Source organism: Gigantopelta aegis, chromosome 14, assembly GCF_016097555.1.
Source record: "Gigantopelta aegis isolate Gae_Host chromosome 14, Gae_host_genome, whole genome shotgun sequence".
Classification (NCBI taxonomy): Eukaryota; Metazoa; Mollusca; class Gastropoda; order Neomphalida; family Peltospiridae; genus Gigantopelta; species Gigantopelta aegis.
This window is the reverse complement of record NC_054712.1, coordinates 19,595,946-19,608,271: the sequence shown is the minus strand read 5'-3', so window position 1 is coordinate 19,608,271 and position 12,326 is coordinate 19,595,946. Positions and strand designations below refer to the sequence as shown.

Here is a 12,326-nt window from a genome sequence, read left to right as displayed (position 1 = left end):
TTGCCATACCCTAGGTACGCCACTGGTGCTATCTTGTATGTGGGGAAGTGGGGAAGTGCAAACATCTGTTAGATAACGTCTGACTTTAATAGAAACTGCTCAGTGGCTTCAAGTGATGCCCAGGGCATGTGCCATATCTGCCATACCCTAGGTACGCCACTGGTGCTATCTTGTATGTGGGGAAGTGGGGAAGTGCAAACATCTGTTAGATAACGTCTGACTTTAACAGAAACTGCTCAGTGGCACTCCCTCCCCTTCAAGTGGCACCCAGGGCATGTGCTATACCTGCCATACCCTAGATACGCCACTGATTCAGAATGCTGTATTTGTAAATTTTAATGCATGTATAAAATTAAGTGGGAATTTGTTTCAAATTCCATGAAGATGGGTTTTTGTTTAGGTTTTTTTTTCATTATGACATGGATGATGATGTGTAACACAAAATATTTTATTGTATATTATATCAATTTGTAACAAAATAATTTGGTACTTTTAAATTACTAAAAATATATGTGTATATCTGTGAAAATATGTTTATTTATGTATACATTATGTATAATGTATGGATATGTATGTTACAAACACTTTGTAAGTCAATGATTCAAGGCACCCCATCCTTGACATTGTTACATTGATCTGGGGCAATAAAAAAATATTTTTTTAAATTGTAACAATATACACTATACATACGTAAAGATCTCCGATAGCCTTTTCCAAATCTTGTAAATCTTTTGGCAGAACATGTGCAAAGGACTCAAAGAGTATATTCACTTGTGCTTTCAACGCTGCAATAAAACAAATTGCCTTGAGAGAGAGAGTACTTTTAACCTGCCCCTATACCAATAAGGTTTAATTCGGGTATTTTGCCTAGAAAGGTTGATGCATTCATGTTCAATTAAAATCCAAGAAACATAATATTTTTTTTACACTTTTATATACTGCAACAACATTTTTTAGCATTATTTGGCAGATCAAGCAAATAGGAAGATTAAAAAATATGTATAACTAAATCATAATCCTTCCGGCCCCCCCACCCCCAAGAACTGAAAATTTGCATAAGACATTTATGGGTTGCACAAAAATAAGTTCAAGTAACCCATTTCCTCTTTGTTTAACCCATTATCGGAGGACAGTAGTTTTTATATTCGGTCCACAAAAATTACTTTATGCAATCCCGATGGCAAATGGTAAAAAAAAAATCTACAATGCTATGATCATACAAAATAAAACAAGAATACCGGTGAGGTACATGTACATGATATGGCCATAAGTAGTTTGATAGAAAACCATATCTATATTAATGAATATGTTAACAGACAGATGGACGTACAGACAGACAGACAATGCCATACCATAATACGACCCATCACAGATGGGTGTATAACAAAAAACCCATCTACAAGGCACTTCTTTTGGTTTTTTGTCACATGCATGCAACATTTCATTAACAAATAGTTGGCCACCAGTAATCTTTGACCCATCCACGACATCAATATACCTACCAATGTAATTTTATTCAAGTTATAAAGTGTATACATTGAAAAAACAAAACTAGGGGTGTAACGAATACACATGGTGGCGAATATGATACATATCACGAATATGAGGTGACAAATACAAATATGTATTCACGTCTTTGAATACAAAAGTGAAAAGCTTTGTTGTTTCTTTTACGATAATTGTAGTTTCACAATTTTTGCAAGGTTCGAAACTCATCAGGAAAGTATGCTGGCCCAAAACAAAATATCAGGGCCACCAAATTTTAACTTTCAGTGGCCCAAACTTGCTTTAGGTAACTAACACAAGCATGAAATATTCATATTTCAGGTTTGTTTAAATAACTGAAAAAAGTTTAATTATCAATTTTGTTTTAAGTAAGCATAAGTAAACATATGAATAATGCTTCAATAAAGTAATACCGATTTGAAGAATCACTTCTAGATACATGATACAAAATACATGATATTGAAATGAGATGTTCCAAATGGATACGAATGTTTTATGAAGACTTTATTACCCAAGTGATCACTCATAACAGCGAAAATATTTTCCATATTTTCTCAGTGAGAAATATTCTGCATTGGTCTAACGAACAATACTATTGGACAATTTGACACTTACAAACCAATGACCTTGTCAGTACTAACTATGATGTCATCACAATTTGGCAAACACACAAAATGACATCATGTAGTTTAAAGAGTTTTCATTTACGGCTCTCTGTTTTTGGTGTTAAACGTATAACAAAATGTCATTTTAATAATAATAATAATAATAATAAAATTCTTTATTTTCAGAGGGTAAACACATTCAGTACAAGGTGACTGGTCTCCCATGAGGCCCTCTCTAATCTATACATGATATTATACATACATACATTCAAAGAAACAACATCAACATACATGTAATATGTATAGCATGAGGAACAATAGCACATATTATGAATATATAAATAATATTTAAATCAATTTGTTAAGAAACTTGAGTCAGTGATAACTCAATACATCATAATTATTTTAACAAACACAAAATCAACAACAAAGGTATATCTTAAAATTGATTATTATTTGAATAGTGCTTAAAATAACTGGATTTGAATGAGGCGAGGGATTGAGAATATTTTATCTTTGAAGGTAGTGTGTTCCACAGTTTAGCTCCCCTGCATGAAAAACTATGGCGATAAAATTCTGTTCTTGGTTTTAATTCATAAAGGTGATTATGTTGAGTTGACCTCAGATTTAAGGAGTGAATTTCTGAAGTTGTTTGAAACATTGTTTCTAGATATGATGGAGATAGTTTGTTGAGGACTTTGTAGACAAACTGGCAGGTTCTAAAGTCAATTCTCTCTTTGATTTTAAGCCATTTGAGAGAGCTAATTATTTCTGCAGTGGACATTTCTTTGCTTTTTTCAGTAATAAGTCTTGCAGCTTGATTTTGGATTTTTTGAAGTTTTCCTATAGAATGTTTTGAACAGGTTCCCCAAATTGTGGAGCAATAGTCTAAGTGAGGTAATATGTAAGAGCTGTAGAATATTAATCTGGTCTTTTGGTCAAGATATTTTCTGTTTTGTCGAAAAATGTATAATAAATAAGAAGATTTTTTAATAATGGCATTTATGTGGTTAGCCCATGTCAGTGTTGGGTCAATGTGTACACCAAGAAGTTTTTTCAGAAGTGGAACATTGCACTGGTATGTGATCTACATATACAGTCATTGCTGTTGAGGTTTCTGCAATCGAGGTCAGTTTTTTAGAAGAACCAATAAGCATGATTTTAGTTTTATTTAAGTTAAGAGACATCTTATTATGGTTGCACCAAAGACTCACCTCATTCAAATCTAACTGGACATGTTTTTCTAACAGAGATATGTCATCAGCTACAGATGTGGAGCTTACATCATCAGCAAACAGATCCATGACACAATGCTTTGCATAGAGTGGCAGATCATTGATATATAATGCAAACAAAGTGGGGCCAAGTACTGATCCCTGTGGGATGCCATATGAGAGATTAAGAGGATCAGATCGGGCTTTGCCAAGAACAACAGTTTGTTTTCTACCCGAGAGATATGATTCAAACCATTTTAGAGATTTTGAATCAAAGTGATAGATGCTTAGTTTCTTCATGAGTATATCATGATCTATCATGTCAAATGCTTTTTTAAAATCAATGAATGTAGCTGAGACAAATTTACCATCATCTACTGACATCTAATGCAGTTCATCATAGATTTTGTAGCAGAATAAAAAGAACTTTTGTTTTTAAAAATTATCTATGAATGTGAGTAAATTACAAAGTTATAGCAATTGTTAGAACAGTGCGTAAAGTGGTTTACATCGTTTCTATACAGGTTAGCCTTCGTGCATGTGCGTCGAAAATAAAGGCTTTTAGAAACAAAAATAGCTGAGGTAATAAATAGAATAACAAACTCGGTACCAGTTATTATCAAATTTATGACACTCATGAAATAATTTTCATTTGTCACTCGCTAAAGCTTGTGACAACTAAAAATTATTTCACTCGGGACATAAATGTGATAATAATTGGTAACTCGTTTATTATCCTCTATATAAATACACAATATCATGAAATAAATAATTTAACAAAGTATCTACATGGAAAAATTACTAATTTGGTGGGTGGGCGTTTCTGAGCCTTAAACAGAGACATTACTTTTATTATGAGCTGTAAACTGTAATACATGTACACTTTATGCTAATAAAGGTTGTTGTTGTTGTTTGGGGTTTGTTTTTTTGGGGGGGGGGGGTTGTGGGGGAGGGAGGATATCCCATCATAAGTAAATAAATATATGCTCATTTATAAGTGACAAAATACTGATTTGTTTCCAGTGATGTTAATTGTTAGGTACTGGTAACATTGATTCTTTTTATAACTACATAACTTTATTCTAAACCGATGAAAATGGTTTGCACGTTTTTCCAAAGCAAACCAAAAAGTATGCCTAATGAGCCTATCTGTTGTGTAAATTGCAGGGACGTACCCTGATCAAAATCCTAGGTGGGAGCACTACTTTTTATAAACAAATGAAATACTATACAAATTAAACCCTGAGATGTATATGCTATTTTCTGGAGTAAAAAAAAAAGAGTAAGATTCTCAGGGGGGCAACTGCACCTCCCTGCTCCCCCCACCCCACCCCCCCACCCCATGGAGGGTATGACCCTGAATTGACAAATTGATTAAACATGATGTCAGTATGCAAAATGGTTTTTCGTTTTATCAACAGTTAAAATTGGGAAAGTGAATTTTTCAACATAGCCAGTGAATTTGCATGAGCAATGTACAAACAAAACAATCGTGTTCGCAATTTCTAGAGGCTTGTCCTTTGGTGTAAAAACAAAATAGCCAGTGTGTGAAACTCACATGAGAAATCAGGCCGTGCATCTGGCTTCTGGCTCCAACATTCCGTCATGATGCTGGTCAGTTTGGCTGGACAGTCCTTGGGAATGATGGTCATGTCTGGCCGCTGACCACTGAGAACAGCTTTGGGGATGATGTCATCACTGGTGTCTAAATTAACAAGTGGATATTAATTCCTTTACTTGAGAAATGTAATTATAAGCTTACCCCTTTACATGCTAACCACACAGCTACCCAATATCTCTAATATCCAATTATAATCTTGACAAAACAGTTTAAAGGAATCAACTAAATCTACATGATCAGAATTTCCTCATTGTTCAATCTAAGTGATAAAATTAGTGTCACTGGGCCATCTAGATTATGGTAGCCCCACTCCCATGGCTAATGACATTCAATGTTGGGCTAGTAAATAACTACTATTGCCATGCCTGATGGCTAGTGAATTTTTTTTTTATCAAATGATCCAGTCTATTTTGTAAATATGAATATCCTGCCTTAACCCCCCCCCCCCCCCCCCCAATGTTTGTATTTTTAAGCTCTATCTCTCTCTTTAGGTGACATATCTGATTATTACTATTATTTAGCAAAATTGTATTAACTTAAAGTAAAGTAGGGCTAGTAAATTTTTAATGTTGGATAGTAAATTTTTACAATCACTGATCCCATTGCTAGTGGATTTTATAAAAATTCAAGAAGTCCTGGCACTGTCAACTTTGTTTTGTTTTTATTTTGATATTATTTCTTGTCTCTTTTTCAGTACACATAATCTGAAACCTATTAACCCCGGCAAATAGTCATGCAGTTAAAAGTGTTTTATTGTGAATTACCTCCCCATATCTCCCATACACTTACTTCCAAATGGTCTGCTTCCTGTTATTGCCTCCCAAACAACGATCCCAAAGCCATAGATGTCATAGGCCTTGTTGGGTGGGGTGTTCACATTGTTCCACACTTCAGGGGGTACGTGAGTCACGGTACCCTTTCGACTTATACCTTCGGTAGTTTTCTGACTCTGTGTTATTGACCGGGTCATTGTTTTCCACTGAGCCAAACCAAAATCAGTTATCTAAAATAAAAGTGGAATCATGAAAATACAATTATTGGTACATTTTTAAAATGTAAGCATTTAAAATGTTCTAATGTGGAAGCTCAAGCTGTGGTGGGTGTTTTAGAGTTTTAATTCCTTGAGAACTTTCATGTATCTGTAAAACAGTGGAAATGCAGATCTATGGCTGCTGATCTGTGGAAGTTGAAGTTATGATGGGTGTTTAGAGTTGTAATTCCTTGAGAACCTGTATCTGTAAAACAGTGGAAATGCAGATCTATGGCTGCCGCTCTGTGGAAGTTGAAGTTATGATGGGTGTTTAGAGTTGTAATTCCTTGAGAACCTGTATCTGTAAAACAGTGGAAATGCAGATCTATGGCTGCCGCTCTGTGGAAGTTGAAGTTATGATGGGTGTTTAGAGTTGTAATTCCTTGAGAACCTGTATCTGTAAAACAGTGGAAATGCAGATCTATGGCTGCCGCTCTGTGGAAGTTGAAGTTATGATGGGTGTTTAGAGTTGTAATTCCTTGAGAACCTGTATCTGTAAAACAGTGGAAATGCAGATCTATGGCTGCCGATCTGTGGAAGTTGAAGTTATAATAATAATAATAATAAAATTCTTTATTTTCAGAGGGTAAACACATTCAGTACAAGGTGACTGGTCTCCCATGAGGCCCTCTCTAATCTATACATGATATTATACATACATACATTCAAAGAAACAACATCAACATACATGTAATATGTATAGCATGAGGAACAATAGCACATATTATGAATATATAAATAATATTTAAATCAATTTGTTAAGAAACTTGAGTCAGTGATAACTCAATACATCATAATTATTTTAACAAACACAAAATCAACAACAAAGGTATATCTTAAAATTGATTATTATTTGAATAGTGCTTAAAATAACTGGATTTGAATGAGGCGAGGGATTGAGAATATTTTATCTTTGAAGGTAGTGTGTTCCACAGTTTAGCTCCCCTGCATGAAAAACTATGGCGATAAAATTCTGTTCTTGGTTTTAATTCATGTTGAGTTGACCTCAGATTTAAGGAGTGAATTTCTGAAGTTGTTTGAAACATTGTTTCTAGATATGATGGAGATAGTTTGTTGAGGACTTTGTAGACAAACTGGCAGGTTCTAAAGTCAATTCTCTCTTTGATTTTAAGCCATTTGAGAGAGCTAATTATTTCTGCAGTGGACATTTCTTTGCTTTTTTCAGTAATAAGTCTTGCAGCTTGATTTTGGATTTTTTGAAGTTTTCCTATAGAATGTTATGATGGGTGTTTAGAGTTGTAATTCCTTGAGAACCTGTATCTGTAAAACAGTGGAAATGCAGATCTATGGCTGCCGATCTGTGGAAGATGAAGTTATGATGGGTGTTTAAGAGTTGTAATTCCTTGAGAACCTTCATCAGTAAATCAGACAGGACAGCACATACCATTGCCTTTAATATACCAGCTATATGTGAAGCAGTGGAAAACCCCAATCCGAGAATTAGGGGATTCAATCCTACAAACCGGCCTCGGTGGCGTCGTGGCAGGCCATTGGTCTACAGGCTGGTAGGTACTGGGTTCGGATCCCAGTCGAGGCATGGGATTTTTAATCCAGATACCGACTCCAAACCCTGAGTGAGTGCTCCGCAAGGCTCAATGGATAGGTGTAAACCACTTGCACCGACCAGTGATCCATAACTGGTTCAACAAAGGCCATAGTTTGTGCTATCCTGCCTGTGGGAAGCGCAAATAAAAGATCCCTTGCTGCTAATCGGAAGAGTAGCCCATGTAGTGGTGACAGCAGGTTTCCTCTCAAAATCTGTGTGGTCCTTAACCATATGTCTGACGCCATATAACCATAAATAAAATGTGTTGAGTGCGTCGTTAAATAAAACATTTCTTCCTTTTTTCTTTCAATCCTACAACAAACACCCCACAATTGATATAGGTCTATAAAATGTCTTATGTACTATCCTATCAGTTGTCAAACACTGACATCAAAATAGTCACAGTGTCTCGTACTCCACATGTAGATTAACCCAAATACAGACCTGACAACCTATAATCTATGAATATAATCTAATCTTATGAAGCTTACACCTCACATCATTTTCATTATTAGGTTAGGTAGGTACGTAGGTAACTATTTTAACGTGCTCATATACTACTAGGGTTTTGAACATGCATATCCTGAGTCCGACCTCCGATAGGATCAGGGCCTGACTCGGACAGGAAATTTTATTATTAAAACCTTCTACTCACCAATAGTGATACATGATGATTATCAATGTTATCTTCATCTTTTATTTGTAAAATTTTGTTTTGTTTATTCAAATTAATATATCTATTTTGCATTACAAAACATTAGGGAGGAGGGAAAGAGTGTTTGTCAAGTGTTATGTATCATTTTCAAAATGTGTTTATATAATAATAAAAAATGGGAATTTTTTACTCCAAAATTGGAAATAAAAAATGACATAGCTTTGGAGAATGGTGGGGCACTATGCCCATTATCACAGTCTAGAAACATAGGTAATAAAGCCCTGTAATTATTGATATTACTTTCCCATTATTCTGATTGATACTGGCACATATCAGGGCTAGCTTTGGCCAAGTGAAAACATGTCGCCAAGTTATCTGTTAAACATCAAAAATTTGAAGAGTCCAAGTTATTTTCTCACAAAATAGCAATTATTACATTAAATTATTTTGCCAAATATTTTTAAAATTCGCAATTAGCAATATATATACATGGACTTAATGACAACGTTTTATTTAATGTAAATATATCTTAATCACGTAGTAACATTACAAATATACAATGTAGTACAGTAGGATTACTCAGTATTTCTGTACATTAAAAACAATGTTTTATATACAAGGTTAGAATAATCTGGTCTTTATAGTAATTTAACAAGAGTTTAAAGGGACATACTCTAGTTTCAACCAATGAAAATTAACTCTTAGTTTAGTTAATCTACAAACCTGTAACACATTTTGATAAAGTTACAATTGAATGAAACATGATTCTGTGACTTTAAAATGATGAAATACCCTCTAAAAATAGACTAAAACTTGACTCCATAACTGTTACTTCTCAGATGCATGTGCGTTTTTAAAAATATAAGAAATGCATTTTGTGATATTACACCAGGATGACCAAAAACACTTCGAATGTACGGAAACTGATAATTTAAACAATAAAATCTAAATCAAGTATGATTTAAGTTATCAAAAACGGTTACAATAGTCAAATATACTAGCTAGGGTATGTCCTTTTGAGAAACGCATTTAGGCCTATGCACTATTATTATTATCTTTTTATACTTGAAATGTGACTTTGTACTTTAAAATTTCAACAAGTTCAGTTAGTGGTCTAATGTCTGTTCTCACCACAATTTTTCTATACATTAACTTGCTAATTTTAGATTACTTTTGTATATACACGTGCTACAGATCCTGAACATATTGATAAAATGATATTAATAGAAATAAGAATGTATAATTAACCTCTTTGTCTCAATGACACCAGGATGACGTGATGTACGTATGTCATCTTATTATTAATTTGAAAAAGGCAAAAATGTAAAAATGGTCATTAAATTACAGAACTGATGGTGGTGGTGCTTTATGTAATATTATTTATATATATAAACATTTTAAATGATGGCTGTGTTTTTAAATCCTAGCCTATTTTTTAGTGCATACACAACACTATAATACTATCGGAGGAATTGAAGGTGGAGAAGGATGAAAAGAATAACAACAACAACAATATTTTAAAAGACTGTTCTGGGTAACTACACCAGCCTCGGTGGCGCAGTGGTTAAGCCATCGAACTACAGGCTGGTAGGTACAGGGTTCGCAGCCCGGTACTGGCAACCACCCAGAGTGACATCGTAAGGCCACTACAACCTCTTCTCTCTCAATAACCACTAACCAACTAACAACTAACCCACTGTCCTGGACAGACAGCCCAAATAGCTGAAGTGCGTGCCCAGGACAGCATGCTTGAACATTAATTGGATATATAAGCACGAAAATAAGTTGAAATGAAAATGGGTAACTACAAAACCTATGACACTAATTTATCTCACCTTGGCGCGTATTTGGCGGTTGATGAGAATATTGTCCGACTTCATGTCAAGGTGCAGAACGGGGGGAACCTGTGAGTGCAGGAAGTCCATTCCCAGGACGACATCGCGGACGATGCTGATGATGAGAGACGAGCTCACATGGGGGAAGTCTGCGCGGAATGACGACAGGCTGCCGAAGTGCATGTACTCGAGGACGAGGGAGTAGTTGTTCTTCTCCATGATCAATCCGAGCAGACGCACCACCGACGGGTGACTCATCTCCCACAGTGCCTTCGCCTCACTCTTAAACACACGCTGATGGCTACAGAAGAAGAAAAGAAGGAAATGTTTTATTTAACGACGCACTCAACACATTTTATTTACGGTTATATGGCATTGAACATATGGTTAAGCACCACACATATATATTGAGAGAAAACCCACTTTGTCGCCACTTCATGGGCTACTCTTTTCGATTAGCAGCAAGGGATCTTTTATATGCACCATCCCATAGACAGGATAGCACATACCACAGCCTTTGATGTACCAGTCGTGGTGCACTGGCTGGAGCGAGAAACAGCGCAATGGGCTCAGTGACGGGGATCGATCCCAAACCGACTGCGCATCAAGTGAGCACTGTACCACTGGGCTATGCCTCGCCCTGATGGCTACAGATTGCAAAATATATATACAGTGAAACTCCTCTAAATCGGACACCCTACAGACCAAGTAAAATGTCCGGTTTTAAGAGGTATTCGGTTTAGAGAGGTTAAGTTCTGTACTGATTAAAAAAAAAACGGACCATGAAAAATGTCCGGTTTAGGGGGAATTCCAGTTTACAGAGGGTCCGGTTTGGAGAGGTTTCACTGTATGCAGTGAAACTCCTCTAAATCGGACACCCTATGGACCAATTAAAAAGTCCGGTTATAAGCAGTATCTGGTTTAGAGAGGTTCTCTTGTGTACAGATATTTAAAAAGGGCCCTTGAAACATGTCCTGTTTTGAGGGGTTCTGGTTAACAGAGGGTCTGGTTTTGAGAGGTTTCACTGTAACTCATTTTAACACTGATAGTCCTTCAGGGCTTCTAGATTATGGTAGCCCCACTCCCATGGCTAGTGATATTTTAGGTTGGGCTAGTAAATAACTACTATTGCCATGCCCGATGGCTAGTGAAAATCTTTTTATGAAATGTTGCAGTTAAGTCTTTTTTTGTAAATATGAATATCCTGCCCTCACTCCAACCCCCAATGTTAATGTTTTTAAGCTCTATCTCCCTCTTTAGTAAAATTGTATTAACTTAAAGTAATGTAGGGCTAGTGAATTTTTAAAATCACTGATCCCATGGCTAGTGGATTTAAAAGAAATTCTAGAAGCCCTGAGTCTTTACAATCTAATTACAATTAGCTCCACTATTACATGTGGATCTAACAGCAGCCAGTTGGAGATCATGTCCACCAATCAAAAGCTTACTTGCAGAATCATGCCAGTGATTTAAAAATAACTTGAAAACATTCCGAATTATCCTGAGGGTATACGACATGTTTCGTGTGAATTACGAATGCCGTAAAACATGTTTTATTTTATAAAATAAATAATTTGTAATGTAAAACTGAAGACTGATTTAGTTTTTTTTATATATATAAATAAATAAATAATTTTTAATGTAAAATTGAAGACTGATAACACATCCCGTACGTATTAGTATGGTTTGCTGTACTGCGGCCACTAAAATAGACTCGCCCGATATTTTTAGAATTTGTATGCTCTCAAATAACGTTATAAAAGGCGAAGTGTGATTGGTCAATATTTAAATTATTATTTACAGACGAAATGTTACCTGGACATTGCAGACTACGCAGTGTTGTTAGCAATCTGATTAAAATTAGTTCTACTGGTCTAAATAAGGCATTCGTAATTCACATGAACCATATCGTATACCCTCAGGATAATTCGAAATGTTTTCAATTTATTTTCAAATCACTGGCATGATTCTGCAAGTAAGCTTTTGATTGGTGGACATGAGCTCCAACTGGCTGTCTTTAGATCCACATGTAATAGTGGAGCTAATTTTAATTAGATTGGAGTCTTTACACTAGTAAACTAACATCAATGTGACATTCTTACATGTTTTCACTGTTGTTTAAATGTTATTCAACTCATAGTAAATGCTGTACATGTATGAATTTCCTGCTTTAGCCTGATGGAAGTATAACTGTATGTGGTAGTGTACATTTCACTGCAATATGACAAATGAACGTAACCAATACAAAATACATGTGCATCCATCAAACCAAAGTAGAGTTATATATTTAAAG

The 12,326-nt window shown here is 35.4% G+C and overlaps 1 protein-coding gene across 2 annotated transcripts in view; it reads right to left on the bottom strand.

Annotated features, from left to right (window-relative positions):
- LOC121388632 overlaps window positions 1-12,326 on the bottom strand; it is a 47,986-nt gene that overhangs the window by 33,510 nt on the left and 2,150 nt on the right. For both annotated transcript variants that reach the window (XM_041520053.1, XM_041520054.1), the window contains exons 3-6: window positions 10,034-10,334; window positions 5,736-5,949; window positions 4,884-5,030; window positions 691-785 (exon numbers count right to left, since the gene is read on the bottom strand). In XM_041520053.1, coding sequence (XP_041375987.1) covers window positions 691-785; window positions 4,884-5,030; window positions 5,736-5,949; window positions 10,034-10,334 — 757 coding nt within the window. The remainder of the gene's footprint in view (window positions 1-690; window positions 786-4,883; window positions 5,031-5,735; window positions 5,950-10,033; window positions 10,335-12,326) is intronic.